A 17,516-nucleotide genomic window follows, 5' to 3' on the forward strand; every position below is an offset into this window, starting at 1 on the left:
AGGAGACTCTTCCTGCAAACCTTGAACTAGTGGTGAGAACTGACTGAGGTCACTGAGTAGGGTTCCTGCCACAGGTGGGCCCAGGCCCTGCAGAGGGTAACAGGAGCTGGCAGCTTCCCCTTCCCAGCCCCCAATTCTAAATACCATGGCAGACGTGGGCCAATCTTGTCCTCCCTTGGTGGCCCTGAATAAGGCACCTAAGTTCTCTGTTTCCCATGTTAAGGAGGATGACCACACATCCCAGCCAGGGTTATATGCCACAGCCATGGCTCCTCTCACAATTGCAGCGATTTTCAGAGTGGTGTCACACAACCATGCCCCTTCTGACGTGTGGGTTCCTGGAAGTGCGTGGCCAGTGGAGGTGGCGAGGACAGCTGGGACAGAGGTGCTGAGCGTGAACCCCACTCCCAGGAGATGTCAGCAAGGACTGGGCGCTGATGCAGCAGGGCGCAGACAGCCCGACCAGCTTGTGCAATCACTGAAATTCCACCGGCCAAGGAGTTGGCCACCCTCCTCCACACTCGCCTCTCTGGGAGGCCAGGCTTTAAATCATCAGTGTGGGGCAGCAGTATGGTGACTAAATTCTTTCTTGGTATAAACATAGCTCAGCTTTATAGGGAAAACCACAGATGAATACCACGTTACAGCTACTGGGCATGAATGACTTCCCCAAATTCACCAATCATCCCCTTGCTTTAGGCCCTCTGCTACAGACAGGGTGAGCCACCAGCCATGGTCCTAGCTAACCAAACCAGAACAGTCTCCTGAGAGCACCAGCCATTCACGGGAACAACTGTATCTACCTGGCCTAAGGGCTCAAGAGGGGAGCAAAAAACAAAGGGTCAGAGCAGGGCTAGCGGCAGGGCCGGCTGAAGACCCATCAGAGGCAAGACTGGAAGGATAAGGACGCTTTCTTAGCCAACCCAGTCTCCACACCCATCCTCCAGATAGACACCCTCTCCACTGATGGATAATAAAGACCCACTTCACTTACTGGCTCAGCGGGGGCAGGGTAACGACAGTGGCAGCAATACCAGCAGCACTGGATCGGGTAAGCACTCTCCACTGAGCACTTACACTGAGTCAGACACTCAGCCAGGCAGTTCTTACTAATAACCTTCACCTTCACACCCAACCAATAGGGAAGGGTATTCACACACACACACAAACACACACACGCCAATTTACTAATGGAGAATATAAGACTCAGAGAACTTAAAAAACTGGCTCAACATCACACAGCTAATGAGTAGCAGAGCTGTGATTCCAAAACCCAGGCTGATTACAAAGAGCACGAGCCGCAGCAAGACCCCACTCCTGCCGCTCACTCGTGTGTCAGGCACGGCTGAGCTCCTGGATGGACACCCAGTCCAGACCCACAGAACCACAGGGCCGTGCTCACCGTCATCACATAACCTGTAGCATGGCTGCAGCCCGAGCACCTCCCACGCATACCCACCTCACTCGAATTCTGCACAGCTCCAGGGCACACAGTCATACTCCCACCGCGGAGCATGCACACTCACACAAGGATCAGCTAGAACTACACACAAGAGCCAATTCTTCTACCTGAAGTGATCTGGACTGTTAGTAGATTAATGAAAACCCTGGTTAAAGCAGGAAACCATTTACCAGTAACTTAGACACATGGACCGGTGAAGGCACACAGAAGCGTGCACTGGCGTGCCAGCCCCCTAAGGGAGGCCGGCCAAGGCTTCCTCCTGAGTCTGGGGCTACTGACCATGGCTCCCTGGTATCTTTCCTGGATAAATCACACCCATAAGACATTATCTGACTTTTCTAAATTTGTTCTGCTTGTTTTTAAAAAGTAGTTTAGGGACTTAAAGTTGAAAAACAATCTAAGCATAGAATCTTTATAGGTTTTGAACAATTTTTTTTCTCCTATCTTTCACAACTGTGTCACCCACATCCTGGCTATTTTTTAGTGACTCACCTTTATCAAATTTCCCCCATGCATTTAACTTGCTTTTTCACAGAAAAAGCAACTGATTTTAACATGTTATGGGTTTACTAAGTATTTCACTCAATTATATAATTACAGTAACATGTACAACTAGTTAGCATTAACTAGTTAGGAACAAAGTCAGCCAGCTCTTGGTAAGTTTGCAGCTGGCTGGTGGGAGTAGGGGCACAGAGTGCCCTGCAGTAGCCCTTAATCTCCTGCAGTCATTGAGGACCACGGCTCTATAGAGACAATTTAAAATACCAGGTAAACAGGGCAGCTGGTGGAAGCTGGTTAGGAGAGTTTCAACTGTATTGATAAACAGAATAAAAACACAGCAGACAAGCATTCAATTATCCCTTAAGCCCTGATGACACTCTAAAATACCATTTAAATTTATATAAAATATATGTAATTTTTAAGCCATTAGTTTATAATACAGAAATTTGTTTTAATATTTCTATGGTCATTAAAACCTCTCAAAAAAACAAACAAAAAAAATCTCTGTGCATCTAAAGCATTTTACTGGATATTTAAACCTTTTTTAAGCACGCTGCAAACAAAAAAAGAAAACAAAAACCATAAACACCTAAGATCCATATGCCAATCAACAAACATCAGGGTTTTTACAGAAAGTGGCCCCCTGGACCACCATGGAGAATGGCTTTGCCATGGGCTGTGTCCCCCCAACAAAGGCAGCAACTAACCCTCATCCAGTACTTAGTGAGGGTCAGGTGCTGCTCAAAGTAGTCTATATGCATTAAATTACCACCACCATCATGCTGATCTCCCAGAGTAAGTGTGATTATTACCCCCATCTTACAAATGAACGTTAAGTAATCTGCCCAAGTTATGCAGCTTCAAGTCATAGAGCTGGGAACTGAACTTGGCTGCCTGGTTCTTAATCACTGGGCTATGGTGGGAAGGCACAGCTGATAGAAGATAACTCCTAGTGTGACCTTCAACCCTGAACGTGAACTGTCGTTGTTAAGGCAAAGGTGACACGTGCTCACTTGCTTAGGGGAAACACACTCCGTAATCAGAAAGCCCCCAGTGTTACGAGTCTGTCTCCCCATTCCATTATCTAACTTTGAGGGCAGATGGAACTAGTCAGGCATGAAAATCTGGCACATCAATCATTTCCTAACTATGTTCTTACAACAAGAGGTGGAAGGAACACTGGGCTCCAATCAAGGCACCACGGTGCCTTTCAGATCTTCCACACACTTGCTATGTGTCTTGAGCAAGTCACCTTACTGACAGGGACAGAGAAAAGGGAAACAGTAGGTGATTGAATAGTTAATTCCAATAAGGGACAGTAATTAAAGAAAAAAGTATGGGAGATTCCTGTAAGTTAATGATCACTCAAGAAAACAGGTCTGCCTAGCAACAAAACCATGGAACAGAAGCGTAAGACACACCCCAAACAATATGTCAATGGTGGAATGAGACCCACATCCTACCCAGTGATGTCAGTAAGCTGCTGCTGCTAAGTCGCTTCAGTCATGTCCGACTCTGTGAGACCCCTTAGACGGCAGCCCACCAGGTTCCCCCCGTCCCTGGGATTCTCCAGGCAAGAACACTGGAGTGGGTTGTCAGTAAGCTAATGACCCCTAAACATGCTCTCTGCACACATAAAAAACAATAATTTGGGTAAGGTGACATTTCAAAGTGAAAGACCCTCATTAAACTGAGATTTGAAATCATTTTTCCATAGCACCATGACAGTCCTGGATGCGCCATCCAGGGCCAAAAACTCCCCCACCCAACATGTTGGGAGAGTTAAAGACTCAAAGAATGAGGAAGAAGGTGGTCTTATTCCCCTCCCCTCTTTTTCTCTGATTATACAACTGCAGCCCACTAAGTTCTTGGGGTGGCACCCTCTTGCCTGCCTGCGTGTAAATCTCATGAGCATCCTGTTCCAATAAATCACTTCTTCTCTATCACTTTGCCTCTCAATGAATTCTTTCTGTCCTGAGACGTAAAGAACCGAGCTCCTCAGAGCCCCTGAGACACTTTTCTGAGGTTTCTTTACCTCTCTTAAGTGCCAACTTTTTAACATGTAAAATAAAGGGGTCATCTCTTGGCGACTTTCTAACCTTTTTAGGAGAGTAGAACCCTTTCTTTGGTCCAACAGGTTGAGGTCAGTGAGAGCAGTGCTGCTCTAGCTGCAGGCATCCAGGCAGAGAGCCCCGCCTTGCCTCCTCCCTCCCACCTTCCCCTCAGTGCTGGCTGGCGAGGGACTGAATCAGAGGAGATGGGGCACGCCAGGCAGAAGGACACACCCTGAGTGATGGTCCTGGGTGAAGAGCAAAGCACAGAATGGCCAGAAAATAGCAGTTCAAGGAGTGAGAACTTGGGGAAACAGTGACTGAAGGAACAAGCCACTTCTTGGATCCATAAGTGAGGGGAGAACACAGGGCATGCCGCTACCCCCAATACTGGAGAGGCAGGCCGATACAGGGAGTCACAGCTTATTGGAGCAGAAACTCAACTAGGGAACCAGTGCCAGGGGAGGAAAACTCACTGTAACTGCTGGCTTGCTGGAGGCTCAGTACAGACACCTCTGTGAGTTAAAAACTCCAGGGGACCCAGTCACAAGGGAGCTCATGGTATTGTGAGACTTACCTCCAGGGCTAAACAACGTTCCCACAGTGAATAGCAGAGAAAAATCCCCTCTGATTTCTGGCAGGGAGAGGGGAAAAGGAATAATTTTTAAATATTCCAGAGCTCTCTGCTCTTAACAAGGCCTGCCTTCCAGGAAAACTATTAACCAGAGCCTAACCTGGGTATTACTGGAGCCCAAATGACCTGTGGGAAGGGAAATACCCAACTCTAGCCCATTCTAGCCATCCTGCCCCATCTAAGGGGGAATAAAAATACTGAGAAACGCTTGTGAAGTTCACACTGCAGAGGCACAGGCTCACTAAGAGCCTGAGCCCTAATCACAGGACTATACAACACTTCCTCACCTCCCACACCTCATCACCATATTACTAAACGCCTATTTACAGCAGTTACTTCAACCCAGAACACTATGTTCAGCTACAAGGCAAAACTGCAAAGCATATCAAAAGGCAAAAAAACTCCACAGTTTGAAGAGATAAACAAGCATCAGAACCAGACATAGCCAGGACGCTGGAGTATCAGACTGGGGATTTACAACTATAATTAATATGCTCAGGGCTCTGATGGATAAGACAGCATGCAAGAACAGCCAGCCAGGGCTTCCCTAGTGGTCCAGTGGTTAAGAATCTGACTTGCCACGCAGGGACACCAGTGTGATCCCTGATCTGGGAAGATTCCCACATGCCACGGGGCAACTAAGCCCATGCCCTGCAACTACTGAGCCTGGAAGCCACAGTACTATGCCCGAGTGCCACAGCTACTGAAGCCTGCACACCCTACAGCCTATGCTCTGCGACAAGAGAAGCCACTGAAATGAGGAGCCCGAGGACCACAACAAACAGCACCCGCTCACCACAACTACATAAAGCCCGCACACAGCAACGAAGACCCACCACAGCCAAGACTCAAAACCAATGAAAAAGGACAGACAGCGTAAGCCAAGGTGGAGATGCTAAAAAAAGAACAAAAAATAAATTCTAGAGGCAAAAACACTGCAAAAAAACGAAGAATGTCTTTGATGGGCTTATGAATAAACCGGACACAGTTAAACTGAGTATACAGATATCCCGATAGAATCCCCCAAAACCAAAAGGCAAAGAGAACAAAGGCTGGAAAAAAAAAGAAAAAGGAAGAGAGCACCCATGGGGCAACCACAAAGGGTATAACACACACACAATGGGCATCCAGAAGCAGAGGAAAGAGAGGGGAAAAGAAGAAGTACTTGGCACGATAAATGCCAAAAAGCCCACAGCATGGCACACCATTTTCAAATTACAGAAAATCAAAGATAAAAAACTCTGAAAGAAGCAAAGGAAAAGAACTTCCTCACTTGTAGAAGAACAAAGACAATTACATGTGACCTCTCCTCAGAAACTCTGCAAATAAAAACAGACTGAAATATTTAAAGTGTCGGGAGAAAAAAAATTATCCCACCAATCGAGAACTCTGTAAAGTGTGAAATTATCCTTCAAAAGTGAAGAAGAATTTTTTAAAAAGTAAAGACTTTCTCAGGCAAAAAAAAATTTTTTGAGGGAATCTATTGCTAGTAGATTTGGCTTGCAAGAAACACTAAGTTCTTTAGAAAGAAGAAAAATAATATAGGTGAGAAACTCAAATTCAACATAAAGGAAGAGTACTGAAGAAGGAATAAATAAAATAAAAACATTTTCCTATTTTCCTTATTCTAATTGATCTAATAGATAACAGTCTATTCAAAATAATAATACTAGGAATGTACACTTATGTATATCTGTTATGTGTATGTTCAGTTCAGTTGCTCAGTCATGTCCGACTCTTTGAAACCCCATTGACTGCAGCATGCCAGGCTTCTCTGTCCATCATCACCTCCCAGAGCTTCCTCACACTCATGTCCATCGAGTTGGTGATGCCATCCAACCATCTCATCCTCTGTTGTCCCCTTCTCCTCCCACCTTCAATGTTTCCCAGCATCAGGGTCTTTTCAAATGAGTCAGTTCTTCACATCAGGTGGCCAAAGTATTGGAGTTTCAGCTTCAGCATCAGTCCTTCCAATGGGCATTCAGGACTGACTTCCTTTAGAATGGACTGGTTGGATCTCCTTGCAGTCCAAGGGACTCTCAAGCATCTCCTCCAACACCACAGTTCAAAAACATCAATTCTTTGGCGCTCAGATTTCTTTATAGTCCAACTCTCACATCTGTACATGACTACTGGAAAAACCATAGCTTTAACTAGATGGACCTTTGTTGGCGAAGTAATGTCTCTGCTTTTTAACATGCTGTCTAGGTTGCTCACAGCTTTTCTTCCAAGGAGCAAGCACTTTTAATTTCATGGTGGAAGTCACCATCTACAGTGATTTTGGAGCCCAAGAAAACAGTCTCGCTGTTTCCATTGTTTCCCCATTTTTTGCCATGTATATGTTATGCTGATATATGTTTTACATATGTATAAACTTATTATGCATATATTGTGGATGCTTATGTATATATTTTTTGTATATATGTGCTATTTATGCTTCATACATAAGTGAAATGAATAATAGCAATAATATAAGGAACTAGAGTGGATAATTATGATTATTTTGTTGTTATAACATACTCACACAACCTGTAAAGTGGAATAGTGTTATTTCAAAGTGGACTTGAATTCATTGTAAACATATATTGGAAACCCTAGGGTAACCACTAAAAAGGAAAAAAAAAAAAACAGGAAGAAGTATAACTGATGTGCCAAGAAAGGAAAGAAAATGGAACCATAAAAAATGTTCAATTAAACTACAAAAGGCAGTAAGGAAGTGGAAGACAAAAATAGCAACAAAGAACAAGGATAACAAATGTTAACAGAAAACACCCTAATGAATGCAGTATACATTAATCGAACTAAATCAATAATCACTTTGAATGTCAATGGTGTAAATGTATCAATTAAAAGACTCAAATTGCCAGAACTGATCAAAAATCAGCTCACAACTATATGTTATCTGCAAGAAATCCACCTTAAAATAAAGATGCAAATAGATTAAAGTAAATAGAGAAAAATATATTGCACTAACATTAACCAAAAGAAAGTGGGAGAGCCATATTAAATTCAAAGAGAGTGGACTTCCAAGTAAGGGAAGTTATCAGGGATAAAGGAGGCCAGGACATGATGATAAAGGGGTCAATTATTCAAGAAGACATAAAATTCTTAATGTGTATGCACCTAACAACAGAGCATTTAAAGTATGTGAGGCAAAAACTGATAGCCCTGAAAGGAGAAATAGATGAATCCACCAACACAGACGGAGTCTTAAGTACCCCTCTATCTGACACAGACAAATCCAGCAGGCAAAAATCAGTAAGGACACAGGTGAACTCAACAACACCATTCATCAACTTGTATAAATGACATCTACAAATCACTTCATCCAGCAAGAGCAGAAAATACATTTTCCTCACATGGAACACTCATCAGGACAGATTACATTCTGGGCCATAAAATACACATTAACAAATTTAAAGAACAGAAATCATACAATGTCTGCTTTTAAACCAAAGTAGAATTAAACCAGAAATCAGTAACAGAAAGGTATCAACAACAAGAAAATCAAGTATGTGGAGATTAAACAACACATATTCAATTGACATGTGAGTCAAAGAAGACATCTCAATACAAGTTTTAAAATATTTTTAACAAATGAACACATAAATTATCAAAATTTGCACAATGCAGCAAAACCAGTGCTTAGAGGGAAATGTATAGCACTGGATGTATATAATAGAAAAGATGAAAGATCTAAAATCAGTAATCTAAGTTTCTACCTTAGGACACTAGAAAAAGAAGAGAAAATTAAATCCAAAGTAAGCAGAAGAAAATAAATAATAAGAATTAGAGCAGAAATCAATAAAACTGAAAACAGGAAATCAATACAGTAAAAAATGAAAACAAAGCTGGTTCTTTGAAGAGATCAACTGGTGTGGTAAGTCTCTAGCTGGGCTAACTAAGGAAAAAAGAGATGATGCTAATTACAAATACCAGAGATTAAAGAGGGAAAATAACCACGGATTCTTTGGAAACTAAAAGAATAAGCAAGAAATACAATAAAAAAAACTCAATTCCCATAAATTTGATAACTTAGATGAAATGGACCAATTCCTTGAGAGGCACAATCTGCCAAAACTCACATGAGAAGAAATAAATGATCTGAATAGGATATACATGCTCTTTAAATGGAATAAATAATCTTCCAAAACAGAAAGCACAGGTGCAAATGGGTTCACTGGTAAATTCTACTAAACATTTAAGAAAGAAATTATATTAATTATCCACAGTCTCTTTGAGAGGATAGAAGCAGAAAGAATACTTCCTAACTCATTCTATGAGGCCAGTATTCCCCTACTAAAGACAGTATAAGAAAAGAAACTAAAGACCAATGTCTCTCATGAACACAGATATAAAAATCCTCAACAAAATATTAGCATATCAAATTCAACAATGTATAAAAAGAACTATACTTCACAACGAACTAAGATTTATCCCAGGTAAGCAAGACTCATTCAACATTCAAAATCAATTAACATAATTCATCATATCACAGACTAGAAAAGGAAAACCACATAATCATATCAATTCACACAGAAAATGCGTCTGACAAAATCCAACACCCATTCATGATAAAAACTCTCAATAAACTAGGAATAGAGGGAACTTTCTCAACTTGATAAAGACCATCTACAAAAAATCCTAAAATTAACATCCTATTTAATGGCCAGAAACCTGAAGCATTTTCACTAAGACCAGGCTAAGGCTGAGTGAGCATGTGCCAAGTTGTGTCCGACTCTTTGCAACCCCATGGACTGTAGCCCACCAGGCTCCTCTGTCCATGGGATTCTCCATGCAGGATTACTGGAGTGGGTTGCCATTTCCTCCTCCAGGGTATCTTTCCGACCCGGGTATTGAACCTGGGTCTCCTGTGTTACTTGCATTACAGGCAGATTCTTTACCACTTGAGCCACTGGGGAAGCCCCCACTAAGACCATGTACCAGGCAAAGATGCCTCCTCCCACCACTCCTTTTCAGCTCTGTACTGCAAATCTTGCTAATGCAATAAGGCAAAGAAAAGAAAGTACTGGTAAGGAAGTAAAGATATTGGTAAGGAAGACATAAAACTGTTCATAGATGACACAACCATTTATGTAGAAAATCTGAAAAGATTAACCAAAACATTCTTGGGACTAGTAAGTGATTATATCAAGGTTGCACAATATGAGATTAACATATAAAATTCAATTGTTTTCCTACATACCAACAATGAACAAATGGAATTTGAAATTAACAATACAGTATCATTTACATTAGCACCAAGAAAGTAAAATACTTAGGTATATAAATCTAACAAAATGTACATATAAGATCTATATATAAGGAAAACTACAAAACTCTGATGAATGAAATCAAAGAAGAACAAAATAAATGGAGAAATATTCCACACTCATGGTGAGAAAGCCTCAGTATTGTCAGTTCTTGCCAATTTTATCTACAGATTCAATGTGTGCATGCATGCCAAGTCACTTCAGTTGTGTCTGACTCTTTGCGACCCTATGGGTCATAGTCCACCAGGCTCCTCTGTCCTTGGGATTCTCCAGGCAAGAATACTGGAGTGGGTCCCAGTGCCCTCTTAGAGGGGATCTTCTCACCCAGCGTGTTGAACCCACGCTTCTTCCATCTCCTGCACTGGCAGGTGGGTTCTTTACCACTAGCACCACCTGGGAAGCAATGCAATCCCAGTCAAAATCCTGGCAAGTTATTTTGTGATTATCGACAAAATGATTCTAACATTTATATGGAGAGGGAAAAGACTTAGACTATCCAACGCAATAACTGAAGGAGAATAAAGCTGGAAGACTGACACTATTCTACTTTGAGACCTACTATAAAGCTGAAGAATTGATGCTTTTGAACTGTGATGCTGGAGAAGACTCTTGAGAGTCCCTTGGACTGCAAGGAGATCCAACCAGTCCATTCTGAAGGAGATCAGCCCTGGGATTTCTTTGGAGGGAATGATGCTGAAGCTGAAACTCCAGTACTTTGGCCACCTCATGCGAAGAGTTGACTCATTGGAAAAGACTCTGATGCTAGGAGGGATTGGGGGCAGGAGGAGAAGGGGACGACAGAGGATGAGACGGCTGGATGGCATCACTGACTCGATGGACGTGAGTCTCAGTGAACTCCGGGAGTTGGTGATGGACAGGGAGGCCTGGCGTGCTGCGCTTCATGGGGTCGCAAAGAGTCGGACACGACTGAGCGACCAAACTGAACTGAACTGATAAAGCTATGGTAATCAAGACAGTGTGGTACTGGCAAAAGAAAAGACAAATACATTAATAGAACATAAGAGAGAATCCAGAAATAGAACCGCATAAATACAATCAACTGATCACTGGCAAAGAAGCAAAGACAATGCAACGGAGCAAAGACTACCTCTTCAACAAACAGTGCTGCAGCAACTAGACTCTCACATGCAAAAGAAAGAACCAGACACAGAGACCATATATGCTTCACAAAAATTGACTCAAAATGGATCACAGATGTAAATGTTAAACTCAAAACTACAGAACTACAAGTTAACATTAACATGGAAGGAAACCTACAGAACCTTGGGTATGGTGAAACCTTTTTAGATATAATAACAAAGACATGATCTTGAAAGAAATAATTGATAAGCTGGACTTGATTAAAATTAAAAACTTCTGCTCTGTGAAAGACAATATTGAGAGAATTAGATGATAGTCACAGGCTGGGAAAATATATTTACAAAAGACAAATCTGACAAAGGACTGCTATTCAAAATACACAGAGTCCTTAAAATGCAACAATAAGAAAACAAACAACCCAATCTTAAAAATGGCCAAAGACCTTAACAGACACTCCACCAAAGAAGATAAACAAGCGGCAAATACGCATATGAAAAATGGTCCACCTCATATGTCATCAAGGAAATGACAATTAAACCAACAAGCTACCACTAAACAACTACTGAAACAGCCAGAACCCGGAACGCTGACGACATGAAACGCTGGCAAGGATGTGGAGCAACAGGAACTCTCATTTATTGTTGGTAGAAACGAAGGCAAAGTGGTACGTTTCAGAAGACCGCCTGGCAGTCTCACAAAACTCAACATGCTCTGACCATAGGATCCAACATGTTCCTTGATATTTACTCAAAGAAGCTGAAAAATTATGTCTTCATAAAACCTGCACACAGATGTTTACAGCAACTATATTCACAGTAGCCCAAAAGTGGAAAGAATCCAAACGCCCATTAACTGAAGGACGAATAAACAAAATGTGGTATACCCACATAACAGAGTATTATTCCACAATAAAGAGAAATGAAATATTGATGAAGTCCTGACACATGCTACAACTTGGATGAAAACCTTAAAAACATTACGCTCAGTGAAAGAAGCAAGATGAGGTACCGTAGGATGTCACTGCTAGGAAATATGCAGCATCAGCAAATCCACTGAGACAAAAAAGTAGATAAGGGCAGGATAGGAAGAAGGTGTTTGGGGGAAACAGGAAGGGATTGCTAATGGGTCCTGGGGTTTCCTTTTGGCATGGTGAAAATTATTCTGAAACTGACTGTGGTGATGCTCATTCAACTCTGCAGCCTGGGAGCCTTGTGACCATAGGCAAGGACTCCTCCTGAGCCAATTGTTGTCTCCATAAAACGTCAACCATATGACCATATGTCAATCACCGAGTATGGTAATACTCAAACAATTAAACCCTGAGTGTGAAAGCATCAGGCACTTAACAGGAGTCCCATACAAGCTAAAAGTATGCGAAAGTACCTTGTGACCAATACCTTCACAAATGCCAGGTGATTTTATAATCTCACATATAAAATTATACATTATCAGAAATAATCCATTTTCAGTTTCACATAATGCTTTCCAAAGACTCACCTGAGCTCCGTGCCCCACTGTTTAAAAGAGAAGTTAATAGAATTCGGAGGCCCTGGGGCGGGCTGATTTGCAGCTTGCTCTCCTACCAGCTCTCCAGGGGCAGCTTCCACAGCTAGGACATTTCTGGCTTTTTCTGCAGAAGCATTTGAGTGCAGGTTAATTAAATCTGAAAGAAAGGCAAACAAGGGTCAGTTATTCAACGATTCCACAGGGAACTTGATATCCTACATAATACACTATCTTGATAAACTATACAAAATTTTACATAATATATATTACAGTATTTTTAAGTGTTTGTTTTTGGTTGCACTGGGTCTTCGTTGCTGCACGCAACCTTTCTCTAGTTGGGGTGAGTGGAGGCCACTCTTCGTTGCTGTGCACGGGCTTCTCACTGCGGTAGCTTCTCTGGTTGCAGAGCACAAGCTCTCGGGCGTTCGGGCTTCAGGAGTGTGGTGCACAGGCTTAGTTGCTACAAGGCTCGTGGGATCTTCCCAGACCAAGGATTGAACCTGTGCCTCCTGCACTGGCAGGTGGATTCTTATACACTGTACCACCAGGGAAATCCAATATTACAGAATATTTTTAATGTGTACTACATACAAATACAATCTGTAGATGACTAGGGTGTTCTGCAAACATTTTCGTCTAAAGCTGATCCACGTTCCTCAGAGGAAGGTTGTACATACTTCAAACCACCAAGTGTTAACAGCAAAAGCACAGGGAAAATAGCTAGAGCTCATCTCTGCTGTCTTGTAGATCAGTAAACCCAGTATAAAGCTGTGATCATGGTCTACTTACCTATACCAATAAGGAACAATTTCCAGGATAAACTGTTATGTTAAAAAAAAAACTGCAGACCAGATTACACTAATGCCCTTTTTTGTAAGAGGGGAATAGAATATATACATACTTGCTAATTGCAAATAGTGACACTGAAAAAATAAGTTTGTACACAAAGGCCAGCAGTTCAGTAAATTCACAGGCAAATGCACTGATGCTAAAGCCTGATCAAATCCGAAACTATATCTTAAAAATGTAAACATTTGAAATATTTGAGGTTGCAATGACATGCTGTCCAGAATTTGCTTCGAGATAACAATATTTTGTTATTTAACAAATAAATGATATCCACCCCAAACAACATGTTATTTGCTTCCAAATAATAAAATTAAGTGGGTAAGTATATCAATGAAACAAAATGAGCCATGAAATACTAATCGTTCAAACTACCTAATAAACATGTGGGTAATATTATGTTATTCTCTCTGCATATGCTTAAAATTTCCCATAATAAAAACTTACTTTTCTAAAGTTCTGGTAAAATGTATCCAATAATAAATATTTTGTATTCTTCCCAACTGTATAATCTCTCTGAGAATATACATGTTTGTAAACAGAGTACATCATGAGAAACGCTGGACTGGAAGAAGCACAAGCTGGAATCAAGATTGCTGAGAGAAATATCAATAACCTCAGATATGCAGATGACACCACCCTTATGGCAGAAAGTGAAGAGGAACTCAAAAGCCTCTTGATGAAAGTGAAAGAGAAGAGTGAAAAAGTTGGCTTAAAGCTCAACATTCAGAAAACAAAGATCATGGCATCTGGTCCCATCACTTCATGGGAAACAGATGGGAAACAGTGGAAACAGTGTCAGACTTTATTTTTTTGAGTTCCAAAATCACTGTGGATGGTGACTGCAGCCATGAAATTAATTTGTAATTAATTTCTTCCAGCTCACTCCTTGGAAGAAAAGTTATGACCAACCTAGATAGCATATTGAAAAGCAGAGACATTACCTTGCCAACAAAGGTTCATCTAGTCAAGGCTATGGTTTTTCCAGTGGTCATGTATGGATGTGAGAGTTGGACTGTGAAGAAGGCTGAGCGCCAAAGAATTGATGCTTTTGAACTGTGGTGTTGGAGAAGACTCTTGAGAGTCCCTTGGACTGCAAGGAGATCCAACCAGTCCATTCTGAAGGAGATCAGCCCTGGGATTTCTTTGGAAGGAATGATGCTAAGGCTGAAACTCCAGTACTTTGGCCAGCTCATGTGAAGAGTTGACTCATTGGAAAAGACTCTGATGCTGGGAAGGATTGGGGGCAGGAGGAGAAGGGGATGACAGAGGATGAGATGGCTGGATGGCATCACTGACTCGATGGATGTGAGTCTCAGTGAACTCCAGGAGATGGTGATGGACAGGGAGGCCTGGCGTGCTGCGATTCATGGGGTCGCAAAGAGTCAGACACGACGGAGTGACTGAACTGAACTGAACTGAAACAGAATTTAACACTGTTTCATGATCATCAATTTGATCCATACTTCCCTGGAATAAAACATCCCTAGATTGGTAATGTCAATCATCACTTTCTGTGGAAACAATCAGAATGGAATGCTGGACAGATATCCAAGAAAACATTTACTTTCTAATCAGATGAGCACACAACCTGAGCTCACTCAGGACAAGTCCCTGTGAAGGTCACCGAGCACAGGAAGACAGAGAAGGCAGAGCACAGGAAACACTGGAGTCAGGAGTCCTTGCAAACTGACGCTCCAAGTGAGAACACCTATCGGCGGGCTCGCACTTTGCTGGCAGGTCACTCACTTGACCGTAGCCAGTGTGGGAAGGGCTCCGGAAACACATTGGGAAAAGTAGGCTGGGTGTGACACGAACTGACTCTCTGTATCCCTCAGGGGAACTGGGGCCTGGCCAGGAGAGTCAACACCTGGCTCATAGTAGGGTTCTGAGTAGGAAGAGCAAGAATTTGTGTTGGGAGACAGAAGAACTATGGGCTTGGCAATGGACTACAAGATTAAGTCAAGAAGGCCAGAAATTACAAACCACCTGATTCCTGATTCAAATGACGACTGTGTATGAAGCATGAGGTGCTCAGGGGACAACAAATGATCAGACAGAGTCCTTGCCCTAAAGGAGAACACATCTAGGAGAAAGACATAAAATAATAAAATGTTAAGCTCCAAGTCACCACTGAAGGCATGGAGTCCCTGGTATCCAGACCTTCCTCTGGATTTTCCACAGGACAGAAGGAAGGGGTCCTGCCCTCAGCTTCAACCACAGTGGTTCCTCTTTTCACTCTTTTATATCCTGGAGTTCCCCTTGAGATTACATTTGGGGAAAGAAAAAAAGAGTTCCAAAAAACAAACGAAAAAAATCCAAGTTCAAACACCACTAATGGGGTCCAGTCTCCTCCACCTACTTCATCTGTCAGGACATGGAAGACCAGAGTCTCTGCAGCAACAGCTGCATGGCAGTGCAGTGACTGTACCGGGCAGAGGCGGACACCCGACATCTGTGAGAATGTGTCAGTCAGTGGGCACACGGGCACACCTCTTCTTTAGACAAAGGTAAAGTCAACACCCAGGCTTTCCAGAGGCTGGTCTTTCACAGACCCCTCGCAGGCGAAGCATCACAGCTCTAAGCCAAGCCAGGAAATAAGCACAGCACACTGCACCTGTTTCTGCTCGAGCCGAGTCCAGCCCCTTCTTCCTGTGTGGGTCGGCAGCAAGGTGACGCACGGCCCTTCTGCGGGTGAGGCTGTCAAGGGCGCTAGCACAGCCCAGCGCCCATGACCAGGACACCCAGCCCTTGCAGCAGCCCTGGGCTCACGCTGGAAATGCTTCCTGAGGAACTCAGGCCCTGGGGGTGGGGTGCAGAAACAGGACTGGAGCCAGGGAGGATGTTGGCAAAACAGACCATTTCTAAAAGTCATTATCTGACGTGAAAAAGAAGCCATTTCCCAGTTTCAGCTATTATTGTTTTGTCTGGTTTGGGGTTTTTAAAAGACCACGTGGAGGTTTCCTTAATTAAAAGCGGAGCTGCTGGCTTCTCCTCAATACACGTACCAACATTAGCATTCAGGGGACCACTTCAAGGAGGACAGAAACTAGGACAGGACAGTATTTCCTGGCAGCCCCAAGAGATGGACTGGGGTCACAAACATGTGCTTTCCCGTGCAGCTGCAGCGGGGGAAGTCTGTGCTTGAAGAGTTTTGGTGTTTAGATCTTTGTGATTTTTGAAAATTTTCAAATGCCTAAATGATACTCCTGAGCAAGTTTTGGACTACAAATTTTACATTCCTGGGTTCTGATTCCAGCAGAGCCTCTATCGTCCCAGTGTGGCCACTCCCAGATCTCCAGGAGTCTTTCCCACTGGACGCAGTCTAACACCGGGGACCCCACACAGGGGAGGCTCCTGCTCACATCTGGTCACCTCCGTGAGTCTTCCCTTCCTCTCCTGCTCCTAGCCCCCCTCCGGCCACCTGAAGAGGGCAGAACAGACAGCCAAGATGCAGCGTCATCCAAGAAATGAGGAAAGAGCTCTGGGGAAAGGCCATTCCCATGTGTGTCAAAGTTACTGCAAAAGAGAGCCTGTGGGTCCCCACTGGGAGCTGGAGGAGGTCACTCAGAGTGGGGTTAACCTGAAAAAGCTTTTTTCCCCTTTATCAAAGTGAGTCTAACCCAGCTTGTGGAGGAGTGGTCGGAAGCAGCACAGGCACCTTCCAAGTGAGGGCACAGTGGGCGTCTACCCCCAAAGGAAGCAGAGGCAGCGAGCCGGGGTCTCAGAGGCCCCGGGGTGGACCAGCCCACGTGTCTGGTTAATGACTTGTCCATCCGCTCTCTCCCCAGCCTCACCAAGGATGTAAATCTTGTGAGAATCGGACCTCTGTCTGATGTGCTGATGGCCACATACCCCACAGCAGACTCGATAAACACTGGTAAATGGCTGAAGGAAGAAATGAAGGACGATGGTCGTGGTGTGGAGAAAGGGCCTGCTGCAGGCTGAGGACAGGAGGCAGCGGGCCCTGCCGTTCTCTAAGAATCTGTGCTCACCATCCCTCCTGACTCCCCCCCTCCTGCCACCTCGCCCCTGAGAGACCCCCTGAGTGACATGGGGGGAGCACACCCCAATCCAGGGCTTCTCTCTCTTGCCTTCTCACGCCTCCATGCACTCCTGCATCATGCCCAGCGCTCCCATCC

The 17,516-nt window shown here is 43.4% G+C and overlaps 1 protein-coding gene across 1 annotated transcript in view; it reads right to left on the minus strand.

The window, feature by feature from the left end:
- Positions 1-17,516, minus strand: part of TBC1D2B (TBC1 domain family, member 2B) — a gene marked incomplete at its 5' end in the record, with an annotated part of 91,310 nt that overhangs the window by 44,327 nt on the left and 29,467 nt on the right. The window contains one exon of the mRNA XM_010843404.1: positions 12,520-12,685. Within this exon, the coding sequence (XP_010841706.1) occupies positions 12,520-12,685 (166 nt within the window). The remainder of the gene's footprint in view (positions 1-12,519; positions 12,686-17,516) is intronic.

Source organism: Bison bison, unplaced genomic scaffold (genome assembly GCF_000754665.1).
Source record: "Bison bison bison isolate TAMUID 2011002044 unplaced genomic scaffold, Bison_UMD1.0 scf7180017864181, whole genome shotgun sequence".
Lineage (NCBI taxonomy): Eukaryota > Metazoa > Chordata > Mammalia > Artiodactyla > Bovidae > Bison > Bison bison.